This window comes from Schistocerca americana, chromosome 8 (genome assembly GCF_021461395.2).
Source record: "Schistocerca americana isolate TAMUIC-IGC-003095 chromosome 8, iqSchAmer2.1, whole genome shotgun sequence".
Taxonomy (NCBI): domain Eukaryota; kingdom Metazoa; phylum Arthropoda; class Insecta; order Orthoptera; family Acrididae; genus Schistocerca; species Schistocerca americana.
This window is the reverse complement of record NC_060126.1, coordinates 195,547,653-195,568,370: the sequence shown is the minus strand read 5'-3', so window position 1 is coordinate 195,568,370 and position 20,718 is coordinate 195,547,653. Positions and strand designations below refer to the sequence as shown.

The 20,718-nt window shown below is 44.2% G+C and overlaps 1 protein-coding gene across 1 annotated transcript in view; it reads left to right on the top strand.

Moving 5' to 3' along the window:
- Positions 1-17,203, top strand: part of LOC124545355 (protein takeout-like) — a 31,302-nt gene extending 14,099 nt beyond the window's left edge. The window contains exons 3-6 of the mRNA XM_047124258.1: positions 2,755-2,902; positions 6,758-6,894; positions 14,326-14,475; positions 16,875-17,203. Of these exons, the coding sequence (XP_046980214.1) occupies positions 2,755-2,902; positions 6,758-6,894; positions 14,326-14,475; positions 16,875-17,026 (587 nt within the window). The 3' untranslated portion in view covers positions 17,027-17,203. The remainder of the gene's footprint in view (positions 1-2,754; positions 2,903-6,757; positions 6,895-14,325; positions 14,476-16,874) is intronic.
- Positions 17,204-20,718: the final 3,515 nt, after the last annotated feature.

The following is a 20,718-nucleotide window of genomic DNA, read 5'->3' as shown; positions in this document are numbered from 1 at the left end:
GAAGTTCAAAAAATAACAAAATAATTTTTTTTATCTGTGAAATTTCATCATTTTTTTCACTTACAATTGGCTGCATTTGTTGCTATAGGTAGACTTTTCTCCATAAGTAAGAGAAATTCTTCGATGAATTTTGCACAGCATACAAAACATACTTAAAGATGTATGAAAGTCTAGAATTTATTTAATTTAGGCATGCAAATAATTAAAGCGATTAGAGGGCTCTTATGTAGGTTTTCTGTGCCTGTTCATGCATTCTTTTTCTTAACATTTAGAATTACAGAAGATTTTTTAATGTAAACAGTTTAACAGTATACCATTTGAGAAACATACCGATTTTTATGTAATGCGTGTTTTTATATTTTCGTAATATACTTTTAAAAAAATTTTACTCATCACATGCATTATAAGTCGGTTATCAGTATTTTATGCTATCGGGAATTACAGAATATATACGTTCAACACTCGACGAGATCACCGCTTTTTTTCGTATTCGTCTTAATATCCTTATAATATATCGGGCGATTCAAAAAGAAAGAACAGATTTCAGTCGCTTATTACAGAAAACTATAGAAGAAGAAAACACATTGGGCATGTCACTGAATAGAGGGACGTTCAAAGTTTTGACACAATTGCGCTGTTGTTTGTTTGTCTGTAGCAAAATGGCGACTACACCACAAGACAAATCATTTTGTGTGTTGTACATCAAGATCTTACTCATTGCTTTTGGCCTCCCAGGTCACCAGATATCCCATTTTTTCTTCTTTGTCCCACCTATGGGGCCTACTCTTCAACAGCCGAAAAATCGAACTGTTGAAGCAGCCGGCTCAATAAACAGGGACCTGTTGATGCGTGTGTGAAACGAAGTGATCTACCGTTTCAATGTTTCTCGGGCAACGCATGGCGTTTGCGTTGAGTGTATAGTATACTGTATACGCGGACATAAAACTTAGAATCTTCCTCTATTCAGTTACACGCTCAATGTGTTTCTATCTTTCATGGTTTCTCTGTAATAAACAACATAAGCTGCTTAATACCATTACAAGATACAGAACATGTGACATTAGTCCTGAAAGAGGGGATCAGTGTCGGAGCTGCTGTTGGAGAGAGAGAGGGGGGGGGGGGAGACAAAAAAGAATATATATAATTTCAGCACTAAACACGAGAATTATCTGTGAATATATTTAGCAATAAGAGATGGGGAATAATGGGTTGAAAGAGAAGGCGAGACAGGAGGAGCAGGGCGGTTTATAGCACGGACATCGTAACATAGAATATACACTGAAGCACCAAAGAAACAGGTTTAAGCATGCGTATTCAAATACAGAGATATGTAAAGGCAGAATATGCCGCTGCGGTCGGCGACGCCTGTATAAGATAACAAGCGTCTGGCGCAGTTGTTAGATCGGTTACTGTTGCTACAATGGTCAGTTATCAAAATTTAAGTGAGTTATAGTCGGCGCACGACCGATAGAACACAGCATTTCCGAGGTAGCGACGGAGTGGGGATTTACGCATATGACCATTTCACAAGTGGACCTTGAATATCAGGAATCTGGTAAAACATCAAATCTGCGACATCACTGCGGTCGGGAAAAGATCCTGCAGGAACGGATGCAACGACGACTGAACGGAACCAACGACGACTGAACGGAACCAACAACGACTGAACGGAACCAACAACGACTGAACGGAACCAACGACGACTGAAGAGAATCGTTCAACTTGACAGTAGTGCAACCCTTCCGCAAATTGCTGCAGATTTCAGTGCTGCGCCATCAACAAGTGTCAGCTTGCGAACTATTCAACGAAACTTCATCGATATAGGCTTTCGGAGCCGGAGACTCCCTCCTGTACCTCTTGATGACTGCACGACACAAAGCTTTACGCCTTGCCTGGGCCCGTCAACACCGACGGTAACATGTTGCTTGGTCGGTCTAGTCTCGTTTCAAATTATATAGAGCGGGTAGAGGTGTACGGGAACAAACACAACAACACAAATCCATGGACACTGCAAGTCAGTAGGAGACAAGCTGGTGGAGGCTCTATAATGGCGTGGGGTATGTGCAGTTGGAGTGATATGGGACCCCTGATACGTCTAGATACGACTCTGACAGGTGACAAGTACGTAAGCATCCTGTATGATCACGTGCATCCATTCGTGTCCATTGTGCATTCGACGGACGACCACCATCCGGACAATGAGACACCCCTCTCGTCCAGAATTGCTACGAATTGGCTGCAAGACTACTCCTCTGAGTTTAAACACTTCCGCTGGCCACCAAACTCGCCAAACATGAACATTATTGAACATATCTGAGATGCCTTGCAACGTTCTGTTCAGATGAGATTTATGGACAGCCCTGCAGAATTCATGGTATCAGTTCCCTCCAGCACTACTTAAGACATTAGTCGAGTCCATGCCACGTCGTGTTGCGACACTTCTGCGTGCTCGCGAGGGTCCTATACTACATTAGGCAGGTATACCAGTTTCTTTGGCTCATCAGTGTATATCATAAGGTTATCCAAAGCTGGGAAGTGTATAACTACAACATAATGACATTGTTGGTCTGTGCATATGGAACCGTAATTTAGAATGGCATGGTACTGAACGCGATCTTGGCCATAAATATTTTTTTAAATAATTTTACGTAATTTTTGTACTTAAATTTTGATTGAAATGTTGTGCACCCAAGCCAGTTGCGAGACGGTGGGAGTGGTCAGTAAAAGGCATGTGGTGGCGCTGTGTGTCCGCAGGCGCGCCCAGCCTCGGAGTGCTGCCCATCGACCCGCTGGCCATCTCCGCGCTGAGCATCGGCCGCGGCAGCGGGCCCGTCGACGTCAGTCTCGACTTCAAGGACCTCACCATCCACGGGCTCTCCTCCGCCGTCATCGAGACAGCCTCGTAAGTCACCACTGCAGTTCTACCTCCTTACCCCTCTGTCTGACCCATTTCGAAAGTCGTCACTCGCCTTCGTGGGTATTTATTGGAGTTGTTCAATCCGCAGACTGCTTTTATGCAGTGATTCTTCAGTTTCTCCCGGCGTATTTGTTGCTCGAACAGCCCACGGGTATACTGCCGGTTCAAGGTGTCCAACGGGCACAATATTTCGGCGATCAGACATGTCGCCATCGTCAGGTGCGCTGACGAACTGAGCTCCTGAGGGCAGGCGGCCGATTTAAATCCCCTCCCCCCGCGGGCCGCTCTCTTCGCCGTCCGGGTACTTCTGGTCAGAGAATGTAGATAACTACACACATTTTGTGTAAATATCTTTAGCGCCTGGTGATGAGGCTTTGAGCTCTTCGAAATCGTTGCTATTAATGAACAACATTAAATACATCTATATTAAGTCACTGTTATAATAAAGAGAATAAATTACTATTCTCCGGAACAACTACGAAATAAGTTACTTTCTTGCAATATGGGCCCACAGCTTCTATAAATTTTTTAAATGATGTCATCTTGAAAATCGCTTACACCCAAACCTTCAGATGTCAGACACTTAGATCGGTACCAAACGTTGTATTTAGAGAATGTACCGACCAAAACACCGATTTAGTTCGTGCTATGTGCTGTCGTGCAGTAGAACATGCGTAAACGATAATTAAAGGTGTCACCAGAACTATAGAGCACAGGAAAAGCCTATCTGTGAGTAATGGTTTTGTAGCTCTCACTTGGGTCAGCTAGTATAGGGTGAGGTTCTCGTACCAAAAGTCTCGCGTTCAGAAGCCACTGATGACTACTTCAACTGTTTACACGTGAAATTGATATATGAGAGAAAATTTTCCTCACATATAAAACGACCTTTCGGAGTTTCTAGCAATGCCCTTTTCGCAGTCAGCTTTCGCTTCCTTAGCTGAAAGTAGCAAGCGTATAGAGTACATTTGTATAGATAGGTGCGGTGCTCTATCGGATATGTCCGGGAGAACAGACACCACTGGTGATGAAGCAGCTAGTGCACCTGTAGTTTCACAGAAAAATATACACTATGTGATCAAACGTTTCCGCGCAAAAGGCGAAAATGACTTAAAAGTTCGTGGTGCCCTCCATTGGTAATGCTGGAATTCAATATGGTGTTGACCCACCCTTAGCCTTGATGACAGCTTCCAACCTCGCAGGCATACGTTCAGTCAGGTGCTGGAAGGTTTCTTGAGGATTGGCTGCCCATTCTTCACGGAGTGCTGCACTGAAGAGAGATCGATCTCGATCGGTGAGGCCTGGTACGAAGTCGGCGTTCCAAAACATCCCAAAGGTGTTCTATAGGATTCGGGCCAGGACTCTGTGCACGCCAGTGCAGTACAGGGATGTTATTGTCGCGTAACCACTCCGCCATAGGCCGTGCATTATGAACAGGTGCTCGATCGTGTTGAAGGATGCAATCGCCATCCCCGAATTATTCTTCAACAGTGGGAAGCAAGAAGGTGCTTAAAACATCAATGTAGGCCTGTGCTGTGATAGTGCCACGCAAAGCAACAAGGGGTGCAAGCCCCCTCCAATGAAAAACACGACCACACCATAAAACCACCGCCTTCGAATTTTACTGTTGGTACTACACACGCTGGCAGATGACGTCCACCGGGCATTCGCCATACCCACACCCTGCCATCGGATCGCCACATTGTCTACCGTGATTCGTTACTCCACACAATATTTTTCCACTGTTAAATCGTCCAATGTTTACGCTCCTCACATCAAGCGAAGCGTCGTTTGGCAGTTACCGACGTAATGTGTGGCTTGTGAGCAGCCGCTCGACCATAAAGTCAAAGTTTTCTCACCTCCCGCCTAATTGTCATAGTACTTGCAGTGGATCCTGATGCAGTTTGGAATTCCTGTGTGATGTTCTAGCCCTCTTCAATTGTCGATTATCCTTGTCGGTCAACAGCCGAGGTCGGCCTGTACGTTTTTGTGCTGTACGTGTTCCCTCACGTTTCCACTTCACTATCACAGTGAACCTAGGGATGTTTAGGAGTGTATAAATCTCGAGTACAGACGTACGACACAAGTGACCACTTTCGAAGTCCGTGAGTTCCGCGGAGCGCCCCTTCTGCTCTCTCACGATGTCTAATGGCTACTGAGGTCGGTGATGTGGAGTATCTCGCAGTAAGTGGCAGTACAATGCACCTAATACGAAAAAGTTTTTGGAGGTGTCCGGATACTTTTGATCACATACTATAAGCAATTGGAGCTGTAGAATAAGGAAAGAATTGCCTCACACGTGCTAATACTTTCACACATAATACAATAATAAATTGTCATAATTGGAGTATGAACTTACGACCATAGGTAAAACGATCTATCGCTCTGACAACTTCCACACTGAGGCTATACATATTACTTACTCTCAGTTATGCTTTTCCTGCGCTCCGCAGTTCTGGTATCACCATTAATGAACGTTTATGCCCGTTCTGCCGGACGACACCACATAGTACGAACTAAATCGGAGTTTTGGTTGATACTCTATCGGCATACAACGTTTGGTACCGATCCGAGCGTCTGACAACTGAAGGGTTGGGTGTTAGTGTCTAAACTGCAGTTGTAAAATAAAACTGTAATAGCTGAAAGCAAGATGACATTATTTAAAAGATATGTAGGAGCATAACCTCGTGCTGGGCGAAAAATGACCTGCTGAACACTCGCAATACCAGGGAAGAAGGGGGAAGGGGTAATTTATGCCCATCTTTTGAAAATACACGGTGTACATTAATAATACGGACGAACTGTAGGAAAGGATTTCTGACTGGAAATGGAGATATAAGGTCCCATGAACATGTCTCCTGACATGAATCGTAGCCACTGTAGATGGCACTGAGGGATGAAAGTTCCATTGTCCGCCGTATGTTCCTTGTATGTTGCTGACCATGTGACGTCGGAAACAAGCCTAGAGGGTGTTTGTGTGCGGCCAAACACATGGAAACGGTCGTTACGCAGAACGCGATCCTTCAAATCTGATGTAGGCAGAGTCCGCCGCCTCCCTGCAAGGCCCGTCTCTCTGAAAGGACCGATGATCACACAAATGCCCCAGAAGGACTTGAAATGTTGTGTGATGTGGTTCGTGTCTGTAAGGCTACTTGTTTTGCCTCTCGACCGTTTCCATCTGCTTGGCCGTACTCTAAGACCGTCTCGACATAGCCTGCACCACACATGGAGCACACTATCTGTTCCTTTACACTACATTTTAAAATTTGGAAAAAAATTGTTATTTTTATTTAATTCCTCTACCAGATTCCATGTGTGCTTTAAATCACTCCAAAAATCTGTCTCAGTAGTAGATGCCACTTTCCCCATTGAACGTCGTAATCGATATTCCCAGGTTCGGTGCCTTACTTACACATTAATATCCATGTAAAAAATATGTTGAGAGTGATAGTGAAGAACAATGAACGAAATTTGGATTTTTAAAATTATGTTGTGGTGGTCATAAAATCGGTATTACATGTTTGTGAAAGATTATTGATAGTGCTAAGAGTGTTCTAAAAGGCACTTTCAAGTTCTGGACCCTACTTACACATCAATACCTCTTTTAAAAAAATGTGTTCTCAATATAATCCAACGACAACAAACGAATTCTTTAAAAAAATTTTAGGATGGTCGTAAAATACTGCTCCACCCCAATAATGAGCGTTATGGAAAATGCCTTCGTATTGCCAGGGTTAAGCTGGGCATTCTGCTTTGAGAGAGGGCGTTTGGAGTTCAGCCGAACGTGTAGGTATGTAAGCAACTGATGTGTTGTGGAGCTGCAGAGCGAGCCTTCTGCCGCAGGTTCGACACGAAGACGCTGTCGCTGGACATGCAGACGCGCTTTCCCGGCCCCGTCAGTCTGCTGGGCCAGTACCGCATCGACGGCAAGGTGCTCGTGCTGCCCATCACGGGGGAGGGCCGCTGCAACCTCACGTTCGGTGAGTCCTGCTGCCTTTCTGTATCTGTGTAGCGTGAAAACATTTTAGTCCTCTCACCAATACTCGAGAAGGCACACCGAGGTGGGCCACTTTGACCTGCTGCCCAGGTACAATGTATTCATAGTCATTTTTCTTTATTTTATTGTCATTTCCTTACTATTAGTTGAGAAAAAAACGGCAATTCACATTATTCATTGATTTCACGAGGGAGTGCTGAAAAATAATGCCTCCGAATTTTGAATGTGTAAACTCTTAAAGCTTCTTAAATAGGCTGAAGCCCCAAAGAAACTGGTACACTTGCCTAATATCGTGTAGCGCCCGCAAGCATGCAGAAGTGCGGCAACACGACGTGCCATGGACTCGACTAATGTCTGAAGTAGTGCTGGAGCGAACTGAAACAGTGAATCCTACAGGGCTGTCCATAAATCCGTAAGAGTACGAGGGGGTGGAGATCTCTTCTGAACAGCATGTTGCAAGTCATCCCAGATATTCTCTATAACGTTCATGTCTGCGGAACTGGGTGGCCAGCGGAAGTGTTTAAACTCAGAAGAGTGTTCTTGGAGCCTCTCTGTAGCAATTCTGGACGTGTGGGGTGCCGCATTGTCCTGCTGGAATTATCCAAGTGCGTCGGAATGTACAATGGACATGAATGGATGCAGATGATCAGACGGAATCTTAGGTACGTGTCACCTGTCAGAGTCGTATCTCGACGTATCAGAGGTCCCATATCCCTCCAACTGTACTCGGTCCACACCATTACAGAGCCTCCACTAGCTTGAACAGTTCCCTGCTGACATGCAGTGTCCATGGATTCATGAGGTTGTCTCCATACCCGTACACGTCCATCCGGTTGATACAATTTGAAACGAGACTCGTCCGACTAGGGAACATGTTTGCAGTCATCAACAGTCCACTGTCGGTGTTGACAGGCCCAGGCGAGGCGCAAAGGTTTGTGTCGTGCAGTTATCAAAGGCACAGGAGTGGGTTTTCGGCTCTGAAAGCCCATATCGATGATGTTTCGTTGAATGGTTCGCACGCTGACACTTGTTGATGACCCAGCATTGAAATCTGAAGCAATTTTCGGAGGAGTTGCCTTTTGTCACGTTGAACTATTCTCTTCAGTCATCGTTGGTCCCGCTGTTGCAGGATCTTTTTCCTGCAGGAGCGGTGTCGGGGATTTGATTTTTTTACCGGATTCCTGACATTTCACGGTACACTTGTGAAATTGTCATACGGGAAAATCCTCACTTCATAGCTACCTCGCAGATGCTGTGTCCCATCGCTCGTGCGCCCACTATAACACCACTTTAAACTCACTTAAATGTTGATAACCTGCCATTGTAGCAGCAGTAACCGATCTAACAACTGCTCCAGACATTTGTTGTCTTATATAGACGTTGCCGAACACAATGCCGTATTCTGCCCGTTCACATAACTCTGTACTCGAATACGCATCGCTACAGCAGTTTCTTTGGCGCTTCAGCGTAAAACAAACATTACTAATGCTCAATGACTTTATCCTCCATGTCTACATATTTGCAGTCCTCTGCCGCTGGAGCGCTGTTAATTGTAGCATGTACCATGGCGGTTTGTAACGTAACCATGTCGATACGGGGGATAAGAACGTCTGTAACCGAGTTGAAAATTCGAAGAGTTCATCCACACACGGAGCACCCTTTTTCAGCATAACAACGCTGGACCGCACACAAGCGCTGCGTCATCAGCAACAATCTGACTCCTTGGGTTTACTGCCATGCATCATCCCTCATACAATCCCGACTTGCCTCGACCGATTTTCATCAGTTTCCAAAACAAAGAACACCTTCGATGACCTCACTTTGATAGTGATGAAGCGGTCCAAGCAGAGGTGAGGTTGTGGCTCCGTCAACAGAGTCAAACATTCTACAATGACGCTATCAACAAGTTGGTCTGTCGCTGGGAGATATATGTTCTACCCCAGGGTGGCTTAGTTGAGATATAAATATATAGACAAGAAGAATAAACACGTAGAACGAAAATAAAGTTTATTTTATTTAAAAAGCTTTAAAAGTCTTCATATAAAAGAATCAGAGGCATTACTTTTCAGCACGCCCCGGTAAATTTCAATAACTCAGCTCGAAGACGTTTTTCACTACGGATGCGAACTGTTTTACTCCTTGCATGAAGTACAGTGATTGAGTAAAAGTATGGAAAGATACCGAGAAATGCATGCTTCAGCAACAAATGCTGACCCTAGCCAAGCCTGCAGGTTACGCAATTGTATCTGACTTCGAATGGTAGCTGTGAAGTGCCCCTCCCCCCCCCCCCCCCCCCCAATACGTTGCAGGTGTCAGTGGTACTCAGAACAGCGATCTGTGTAGTTGTGAATGCACTACGTCGGAGTTCAGTACATCCGAAAGTGGGCAAATTGCTGGTGCTTGTATGGTAGAAGCTTCCGTAACCAAGGGAGCTGAAGTGTTCGTTGTTTCTAGACGCACCGTATCGAAAAAACTTATACCGCATACAGGGAAAGCGGAAAAACATCATGCTCTAAGTACAACGCGGACTAAAATGTTTGTTGACTGACCATGGCAGATGGTCATTCTACATCTACATCTACATATATACTCCGCTATCCACCAAGCGGTGTGTGGCGGAGGGCACAATTCGCGCCTAAGTCATATTTCCCCCTCTCTGTTCCACTCGCGGAACGCGCGAGGGAAAAACGACTGTCTGAACGCCTCAGTACGAGATCTTATTTCCCTTATCTTTGAATGATGATCATTACGCGATTTGAAAGTTGGTGGTAATAATATATGCTCTACATCCTCGGTGAAGATTAGATTTCGAAATTTAGTGAGCAGCCCCTCCTGTTTAGCGCGTCGTGTATCTGCAAGTGTGTCCCACTTCAAACTTCCTATGATATTTGTAACGCTCTCGCGATGGCTAAATGTACCAGTCACGAATTGACTGGTAAGCTATTTCCTTTGTCGAAGGACTGCATCGCTTCAGGATTCTACCAATAAACCGCAATCTAGGGTTCGCCTTACCCGTTACTTGTGTAATCTGATCATTCCATTTGAGATCATTGAAGAAGATTGTCATGAAAAATAAAAGGGCGACAGCTGCAAAAGTTGATGTAAAAGTGAATGTCGCACTCGCGAGTCCTGTCGGCTCTGAGCACCATAAGCAGGGAATTACAGGACAAGGCAGAATTCCAAAATCACTCATCAGTGGCGCAAATGCTCGTAACAGAAAAACGTGGTGCCGAACCCATAAAATATAGGCTATAGAGCAATGGAATAATCTCATTTGGTCGGATGAGTCTTGCCTTAATCAGTTTCTAACCTCTGACCGAGCGAGTTTGTGTCCCAAGACTGAAACGTGGCGAGGGTTCGGTGATGATTTGGGCAGCCGTGTTGTGGAGTATCATGGGACATATGGATACTTTTGAAGGCCGCATTACTGTCAAGGTTTATGTGACCATTTTGGGTGACCGGATCCGTCCCAAAGTACAATGTTTGTTCCCCAGTGGCGACGCTGCGTTCCAAGAAAACGGGGACCCTTTCCACACAGCTCGCATCGTCTAGGTCTGGTTTTGTTAGCACGAAGATGAAATGTCGTATCTACGATGGACACCACAGTCGCCAGATTTCAATACTACTGGGCCTTTGTAATGTACTTTGGAGAGAAGTGCGTGCGATCGCTATCTACCCTGATCATCGTTGCTTGAACTTGCCAGTATATTGCAGAAAGAATGGTATAAAATACCCTTCACAATCATACAGGGCTTGTATTCATCCAATTCGAGACGGCTTGAAGCTGCTTTGAATGCCAACGGTTTCCTACATCGTATTAGGCATGGTAATGTGTAGTTTGTAGCGTCTGCATGTTTTTGTCCACCCGCAATATCTCTGATTAACGGTTTTCATCAAGAGTGCCCATACGAAAGATTGTAGGGAGGAGCGGGGAGAGGAAGGGGAGGGAGAGCTAGATTTGAGGGCGTCCAGTATTTTTAACATTTTGGAAGACGAATGGCGACCAGTAAATATCCATATAAAGGTTCCAGTTCCCAACCTGCTAAAAACCTACATAATACCGACTTTTAAATTATTTTCTTGAAAGAAAAAAGCCTCACTACACTGTATTTTTTTCCCTTTCCCGTAGATAAATGTAGCGAACTGCGCGTGAATAGGAGAGTAGATCTGTTACTGTTGGTTTTGTTAATGCACACAACTCACTGAATACAGTAAAACACCTTGCAGTAACCGTCCGGAACAACCTAAAATTGAAAGCTCAAATGAAACCAATTGTAGGAAAGAAACAGTGCGACCCGGAGATTCGTTGGCAGAATCTTAAGGCTCCTAAGGAAATTAAATTCAATCACAATAGAAGTGGCTTACAAAACACTTATTCAACAGCGCGCCTGGTACACGTCCAACACGGCGCTCGGTGGCCACAGCACAGCTGCGACACCTGAGGATGGGCTTACGAGAGCCCGAAACCGGTCGTGGTAATAAAAGAAATTTACAACTGAAGCGGTATTTTCAACCTCTAGTACAATGCTCAGTTTCGGACGTTCTTCCAACAGCATTTTTTGTAGCTCTTTGAGTATTGTTCATCAGTATACGACTCTTACCGGGCTGGATTAATAGACGAGACAGAGAAGACCCAACGAAGGGCGGGGCTTTCCGTCGCGAGGGCGTTACGCTGATGCTAAATAAGCCTCAGTGGCAGACGTTACAAGAGAAACATTGTGAGTCACAGAAATGTTTACTGTTGAAATTCCGAGAGCGTACATTTGGGAAACAGTCGGGAAACGTATCACTTCCTCCAACACTCGTCTCGCGAATGTCTCCGACCAGATAATCATAAAAATAAGAGTTCATTTGGAGTCGTAGTTTAATAGGGCATGGTTGCAAAAAACTAACAAAAATGCTTTACAGAATAATAGAAAAACAGGTAGATGCCGACCTCGGGGAAGATTGCTTTGAATTGCGAAGAAATGTCGGAACACAAGAGGCAATACAGATCGTACGATATATCTCAGAAGGTAGCAAATGCAGATCTACGTTTCTAGCCTTTGTAGACTTACAGAAACCTTTTGTCAGTCTTCACTGAAATACCTTATTTAAAATTCTGAAGCCCGCAGGGAGCGAAAGGCTATCAGGGAAAGAAAGCAAAGAAACCTTTGGAGTAGGGAATAAAGTTCATGGAGTAGAAATAAAAGCTTTAACGTCTGACGATGATAATGTAATTCTATTGGAGACAGCAGAGGACTTGTAAGAGCAACTGAACGGAATGGAAAATGTCTTGAGAGGAGCATATAAGATGAACATCAACAAAATCAAAACAAGGATAACAGAATGTAGTGGAATTAAATCAGGTGATGGTGAGGGAATTAGGTTAGGAAACGAAATACTTGAAATAGTTTATGAATTTTGCCACTTGGGCAGCGAAATACGTGATGATAACCGAAGTATAGAGGATATAAAGTGTAGACTGCCAATAGGAAGAAAAGCGTTTCGGAAGAAGAGAAATTTGTTAACATCGAATATGGATTCAAATGTTAGGAAGCCTTTTCCGAAGGTGTATGCAAGGAGTGTGGCCATGTATGGAAGTGGAACATGACCGATAATATACTGTTTAGGGAAGAAGACGAAAGAAGCTTTTCAAACGTGGTGCTACGGAAGAATACTGGAGATTAGATGGGTAGATTACGTAAGTAATGAGTAATGATGAGGTACTGAATAGCATCGGGGGGAGGAGGGAAGAAACATGTGGCACAACCTGACTAGAATCCGGGATCGATTGGTGTGACACTTCCCGAGACAACAAGGAATCAGCAATTTAGAATTGGAGGAAACTGTTGGGGGGCGGGGGGAGGGTATAAAAATCGTAGAGGATGACGAAAAGATGAATACAGTAAGCAGATTCAGAACGATGTATGTTGCAGTAGTTATTTGGAGTTGAAGAGGCTCACTTGCACAGGATGGAGTAGCATGAAGAGCTGATTCAAATTAGTCTTCGGTCTGAAGACGACAATAGAGGCTTAACGACACTCGTCCCCATCGCATCATACGTGAATCAAAGACAAGAGAAAGCTATAACTGGCGCCAGAAATACTCTCTGCCACACATCTTAATACGGTTAGCGGGGTATAGATGTACATGTAGAAGATTTTACATAAAATTCCTTTTGGTGAACTACAGCTGTCGATTGTTATCATCTTAAAATTATTCAGACCGTTACTAATTGAACCAAATACGCTGTATATTAATTAAAAGCTAAACGAAAAAAAATATTTTTAAAAATCTTAATATACGCTTCCTGTGATGAGGAATAATGTTTTATTTAACTGCGCAGTTAACCGTGGAACAATCGACGTAAATTGTTGACAGTTGCAGTAAGAATGATTCCATTTTTACTATTGCCTGACTCCCCTTCTTCGTTTTTAACTTGTCCCGTTTCTTTAAGGTCTCGGCCTTGTTATACTGGTTTTGGTATAGTCAATGGCCAGCTGACGGCCGAATGGCTTTCTTGACATCATGACACCACCACTTCCACCCTCGCACGCCCCCCCCCCCCCCCACACACACACACGCACTCCTACGCAGACCCGACCGTAACGGGAACAATCTTGGTCACTGGACTGACAATCACGTTCCAAAGTAGCGAGTATTGTGCGAGGACGGAGAGTAATCGCAGAAAATGTTTTGGTGGGCAACTGCGCCAGCTTGCTGTTAACGCCATTAAATTTACTGTCGGCTATGACATGTCAAGTGATTCCCTTTCCATTTGAAAATTACGAGTTGCATCCAAGATGGCCGCTTCCAAAATGGCTGCCATGTTAGTAACGTAGCCTCACAGATTTATCCCTCTTTCATCTCGTACTGCTTGACCTTAAATTTCTGTTTATCCACCAGTTTCGGTTTTTGAAGGGATATTCCACACCTGTGAACCATTCCCTAGATTTTTCGTAGTCAGAAGAGCGAAATATAAATTCCCTTTTGTTTTGATAGCCGTGCTGGAACGTCCCTGCCGCAGTGGCTACACCGATTCCCGTGAGATCACCGAAGTTAAGCGCTGTCGGGCGTGGTCGGGCCTTGCATGGGTGACCATCCGGGCCACCATGCGCTGTTGCCGTTTTTCGGGGTGCACTCAGCCTCTTGGTGCCAATTGGGCAGCTACTCGACCGAATAGTAGTGGCTTCGGTCAAGAATACCATCATAACGACCGGGAGAGCGGTGTGACCCCACGCCCCTCCTATCCGCATCCTCCACTGAGGATGACACGGCGGTCGGATGGTCCCGTAGGCCACTCGTGGCCTGAAGACGGAGTGCTTTTTGTAACCGTGTAGTCTGTAGAAATTTCTGCTTAGGAAAGTGAGGAGAGCTTTTTGTGGAGGGGAGAGAACGTAGGAATAAGTAGCGGTGTCGTGCTGTGTTGCAGCCGACCTGACGACGACGGCGAAGATCCGCGCTGAGAAGGTCGTGAAGGACGGGCAGACGTACGGCCGCGTCCTCAGCTTCGGATTCTCGCTGCAGCCGCAGCGCCTGCACATGGACTTCGAGAACCTCTTCAACGGCGACAAGGCCCTGGGTGAGTTCCGTCGTCCTCAGATGAACGTCCCGAGTATCTTGATAAACAAAACTTCGGAAAATTCTCTAAGCGAAAAGGTTGTAAGAAAACAATAACGAGCTCAGAGGCTTTTTTTCCGGAACTACCTTTCTTGCTGTTTCCTGTCCTCATTTTTACGTCCTCTCTGAGTTGGCCATCATTAGCACTTTGCTGCTGAAACTGCAAAGCTCATCTACTACTAATGTTATTCCCTCAGCATCGCCTGATTTAACTCGACTACATCCCATTGCGATTGCTTTACTGTTGTTGATGTTCAACTTTTGACTTGTTTTGAAGACACTATTTGTTTCGGTCAACTACTGTTCCAAACTTTTTGCCGTCTTTGAGAGAATTACGGTGTCATCAGCAAAAAGCAAACCAGAAAGTATTTATTTATTCTGTCCGAACTGTAATTCCCTTTCTAAATTTCTCCTTGTTTTCCTTTACTGCTTGGTCAAAGTACGGACTGAACAACATGGAGCATATGCCACAAGCCTGTCATACTCATTTCTCAAGTACTGCTTCTCTTTCAGGTCCCTCGTTTCTTATGACTACAGTCTGATTTCTGGGCAATCTTATGCTCCTTGTAGTTTATCTTTGCTGTCTTCAGAATTTGAAAGAGTGTGTTCCAGTCAACATTGTCAAAAGCTTCCTGTAGATCTAGAAGTGCTGTGATGCTAGGTTTTCTTTTCTTCAACAGTATTCAAGTTAAGTTCTTTTTATTTATTTGTTTTTGGTTGCACCCACACACACATTTCAAAAATGTAATATCTTAAAAAGTGAAAAAACTACAATTGCTTGGTGAATGATACAGAAGTTCAAACATAGAACGTCATGGACAGTTAAAATAATACGACCTGATTTCAAACAGTCACATTCACCGCTCGCCCCCTCTCCTTGGGTCGGAGATTTTCTCCTCTTAGGGACTGGGTGTTGTGTTGTCCTAATCATCATCATATCATCCCCCATCGACGTGCAAGTCGCCGAAGTGGCGTCAAATCGAAATACTTGCACCCGGCGAACGGTCTACCCGACATGAGGCCATAGCCACACGACATTTACATGTATTTATTTTACCCGTCGCAGTAATCGATGCCTAAAGAGTATCAGTAATACACAGTTTACTCTCTGCCTCTTCCCTCTATGGCGGCAACACAGTCGTAAATTTTCGCACGTAGACGATCATAAAGATGCCGAATAGCATCATGCGACAGATAGTTCCAAGAATCTTGCACCTCTTATTGCAATACGGCAATGATTCTTGCAGACACCGGAGAACAGCGCCGGCCGAAGTGGCCGTGCGGTTAAAGGCGCTGCAGTCTGGAACCGCAAGACCGCTACGGTCGCAGGTTCGAATCCTGCCTCGGGCATGGATGTTTGTGATGTCCTTAGGTTAGTTAGGTTTAACTAGTTCTAAGTTCTAGGGGACTAATGACCTCAGCAGTTGAGTCCCATAGTGCTCAGAGCCATTTGAACCATTTGAACCGGAGAACAAAAGGGTGACAATATACAGCCTTGGCGTACTCCTTTCTGAATTTTGACCCATTTAATCGCTCCACATAGGGTGTTCGCTGAGGCTTCGTGATCAGACTATAAATTCCGTTAGAGGTAAACGAGACCATCTGGTTGTATATTTTCGAGTACTTCCCACTATTTATTGTAGCCGACACAGTAACTGACTTTAGCATAATCAATAGGGAAATTAACTGCAAATAAAAAGTAATTAATAATTTCAGAATAAAAACATTCTTGGTTGAGAAATTATTTAATATCAAAGTCGCGTATGACCCTTTTGGGGCATCATCAGAATGTGGAAAAGTAGCTGAATATAAAACACATCCGTCATAAAGCTACATAAAATGGGAAATGGACGCAACAGTAGCTGGATATATAAGCCATCCGTCATAATGGCGTATAAAATACGAGGTATACCTTAAACATTCCAGCTGACGCCACCACAGTAGTACAATGTACGGTCACACTTACAAAATAAATGGGAGATGAGCTAAACGCAGCACGCAGCACAATGTCCCTTTGGCTTGCACACAAATACTCATTGTGTACGAGCCAAAGGGACATTGATCTGCGTGCGCCTCATACCGGCTTTATTTGGTAAGAGTGGCTCTCTCTTGTTCTACTGTGGTGAAGCCAGCTGGTATCTTCAACGCCAATCTTCATTTCATACGTTTTTATGACTATGGGTTTTATATCCAGCTACTTTTATAAATCTGATGAAACCCCAAAATGCTGAAGCTCGTTCTTGACATTAAGTAATTTCGCAGCCAAGAATGTTTTTTCTGAAATACTTCGAAACTGGTTGCTGTAGCTCCCTGAATAATTTTTACAGTAATTGATAACGTGTCTGTCTTTCTCTCTGGCAGGGGACAACATGAACAAGTTCCTGAACGAGAACTGGCAGGAGATCCTGAAGGAGCTGCAGCCCGCTGTGGAGGAGGCCTTCGGCGCGACCTTCAAGGAGATCGTGAACAGGATCTACCAGAGGGTGCCGTACAAGGACCTGCTGCTGGAGTAGGCCTCCCACCTCCCGCCTCCCATCCCCCATCCCCCATCAGTCACCGCCACCAGCACGGCGTGGCCGGCAGCGTACAAACCGAGAGGGTCGGCTGGCCGACAGCTCCGGGCCGCGAGTCTTCGTCAAGAGCGCCGCCGCTGCCTCCACGCCCCCACACCAGCGCCGCTTCAGCCTGTCATCCACTATTTATGATAATAAAACTTGTTGTACAACCAGTTGAGAGCGTGCATCTTCTTAATGTGATCTCTTGACAACGACAGTCCCATTTCCTCATCCACTTCTCCTTAACCAGCCTCCATAACGGAGGTCATTAGCGACAGTTATTGTGTAAGATTTGTTCTACCAATATATGAAAATGGTATCTGTTCTTTCGGACTGTCCGAAAGAACAGATATACATAGGTGACCATGCAGTGCTCTAGAATGAAAGGATAATTAAATCAAGACCCTACGCTGCCGACAGGCGTTGATATACATCAATAGGGTCAGTTGAAAACGTGTGCCCCGACCGGGACTTGAACCCGGGATCTCCTGCTTACACGGCAGACGCTCTATCCATCTTTTTCTATTATTATTTCTTTTTTAATATTAAAACGAAAGTGGGAAAGAAAAATACCTTCTGCATTGTTGATCTTCTGGATATTATCTTAAAATTCCGACAAGAACGAAAGTCCCAGGAAGGAATTAGTATTCATACATACAGATCACTGGCAACCTCTGCTATCCGAAATATTGTATTTGAAGTATTTAACCGTTAATTACGATTTTCAGCATGTTTCCAAATATCCTCCTGTAGTCACAATGTTGGCTCATTTTAAAGTGTTCAATTTCTATGTAAGAATAATAGTCTAGGAAAGTAGCATGCCTATTCTGCATAATAAACGATGCTGTGTGTCCCATGATCCACGTTGCAGCGTTGTTTTTTGCTCGTGGATACCTCAGTTTTTGTGGCTGAATGATCTCTAAAAGGTCTACACCACTGGGCGTCGTACGGTCTATCACCGACAATCGTTGACGAAGAAATGTTGTAATTTCTTCTGCATGTCCGCACGTTGAAAGGTGGCTACACTGAGTCACAGCGCCAGAGATTGCGCCAAAGAGTATTATTCAGCCGCCACCACTGGCAGTGCTTGTTGAGAAGTCGCAGTGGAGAGTGCTTATCGAGAAGTGGGCAGTAGGAGTTCTGATGTAGCCGTGACTAGTTGTGAGCATGTTGAATGCAGTTGTTCTGATGGGCTAGACAGCCGATGCTGTTCGATTGCGGATGTTGTAATGATCAGAGTGTATGTTTCGTCAATATATATGAAGGTAAAGAAAATTTTTTTATTTTTTCATTTCAAATGTCCTAACTAACAATGTCTCTTGGTCACAGATTCAGTCAACAAAGCATCTGGCTTGTGTTCATGTATTAGAGCGTAATTCTGGTTTCTATGTGCAATTATAGTATTTCTGTTTTTTTAAATTATTTCAGTGTAAATGGTGCTTAAATTACCTTGTCTTATTGAGGAAGAACCGTGCCAGATGTGTACGTTGAATCACACTTCCACACACAGAACAGTTACACTTGTGTTTTGTTGTTTCGTAGGTTTTATAGTTGCTGGGGACTTAATTGATTAATTGTGTTAACGGAAGTTTTCTTTCATTCTTTGTTGTTATTCTATGCAGTCAGATTGCGGAGTAATACTAGTCAGGGCCAACCGGTTACGAGACTGCGTAACCGGACAGTCAGCTACAAAACTTGAAAATATTTGCATAATATTTAATTAAGCCCCCATGCAACGTGAGTCTATGAGTAAGCGTATCGACTCTTCCGCATGCGTCACATTTGCGCGTTGGATGAAGGCCTATCTTATGTAGCTTTTCATCCGTTGCTACTTTATCGTTCTGTTAGATACCAGTCGGTTATGACGCTTGATGGTAACATGCCGCTGTGCACATTCCGCCATACTACAATGTGTATGTGGATGTTTTTCTTCGAGGCGATTCCTGTGGTTTGTTGTCATGAGAAGGTCATGAAGTTTCCTGTTCGTCAGGCTTCCGTTATCGACGATGTTGCGTCGTATGTAGCTCAGCTGAGCCACCGATAGCACACAGGATAGTGCGACTGCAGGGACTTATCCCTTGCACGCTCCCCGTGAGATCCACATTCCCAACTTAACGTCCAAACACTACATTCGTAGAGCCCCTGCCCATTACACTCATTTCTCGTGGCAGACGATCTTGCCGAGTCCTGTAAGAGTTCGGGCAATACGTGTGCATCTGCACAGAAGAACCGGCTATTGACCTTATTCTTCTGTGCGGATGCACAAGTATTGCCCGAACTCTTACGGGATCTGGCGAGTAGCATTTCACAAGCAATCTTTCGATTTGCTTGCTGTCTTTCATTCAATTCATGTGGAACCCATTTTCCCACTTTCTGCATCTTTCCCATAGCTTTCAACCGAAGAGAAACGGCTTTCTGCGTCACATTCAATTGTTCCGCGAGTTCCTGTTGAGTCAGAGTATCATCTTCATCCAGTAAAGTCGACAGTTCGTTGTCTTCGAACTTTTTAGGTGGTTTCCCGTGCTCGTCATTTCTTACGTCAAAATTACCAGTTTTGAATTTTTTGGACCACTCGAAACACTGTGTTTTCCCGAAAGCGTGTTCGCCGAAAGCTTCGACGAATATTCGATGCGATTCTGCAGCAATTTTTATCAAATGATAACAAAACACCAATGCTGTCAGCAAATCGTAGTCCGTAGGCACAAAATTCGACGTATTTATGGGTTTGAAACATATACCGATGTATGGAACTTTGGTTACTGTGTGTTGACATTCGTCTCACGGGCCCTACACTGACGGCTAGCACCATTTACAGGGAAATTTCGGTTTCATACTTCTACACCTAGTAGATGAGAAGCTGACAAATTTCAGGCAATATCTGGAACAATAAACAGAAAACTTACGAACAAAAAGCGAAGAGATACAAAAATTAAATCTGATGAAGCTGTGGAGATACTATTGCTATTATATGGTCGTGAGAGCTGTATAAATAAAAAGAAAGAAGATGGCAAAATACTAGCAGCAACTATAAGATTCTTGAGGAAAGGGCTGCACAAGAAGAGGTTTAACAAAAAATGAAGACATTCGAAATCAGTTGTATGTACACTCTGTTAATGAGGAAATAACTAAATACAGAGAGAGGTGAAAACATGTGATTAGAATGAAGGATGAAAGACTTAACCAAGGAAATCTGGAACTATAACACAAAAGGAGTGAGACGTAGGCCGACTAAGGAAACGATAGACATGCTGTGAGACAGAACAGAGACATGCCTTATCGTTATATGTACGACGACGACGACGACGAGTCTTTCTTCAATCTCCAGCGTGAAGAAATGTGATGCACATTAAAAACGAAACCGTGATAACGTCCAATATGATTCACTTAAAAGACGACCGAGAAGTGTAATCACACAAAAACCGTGGGAAAACTGCACCACATGATTTTAGAAGATTAGCTTGATAACATGCGTGAAATTTCCAAGAATGTAAGAATTTGAAAAGAATGTGTCGGCTACATACTACACGAAGAATTACACGCGAGAAGGCTTTTGCAGTATGGGTGCCGCGATTGCTCACATTGGATCTGCAACGAATAGATGAAACATGGGTTCACCACTACTCACCAGAGTCGAAAGAACAATCGAAACA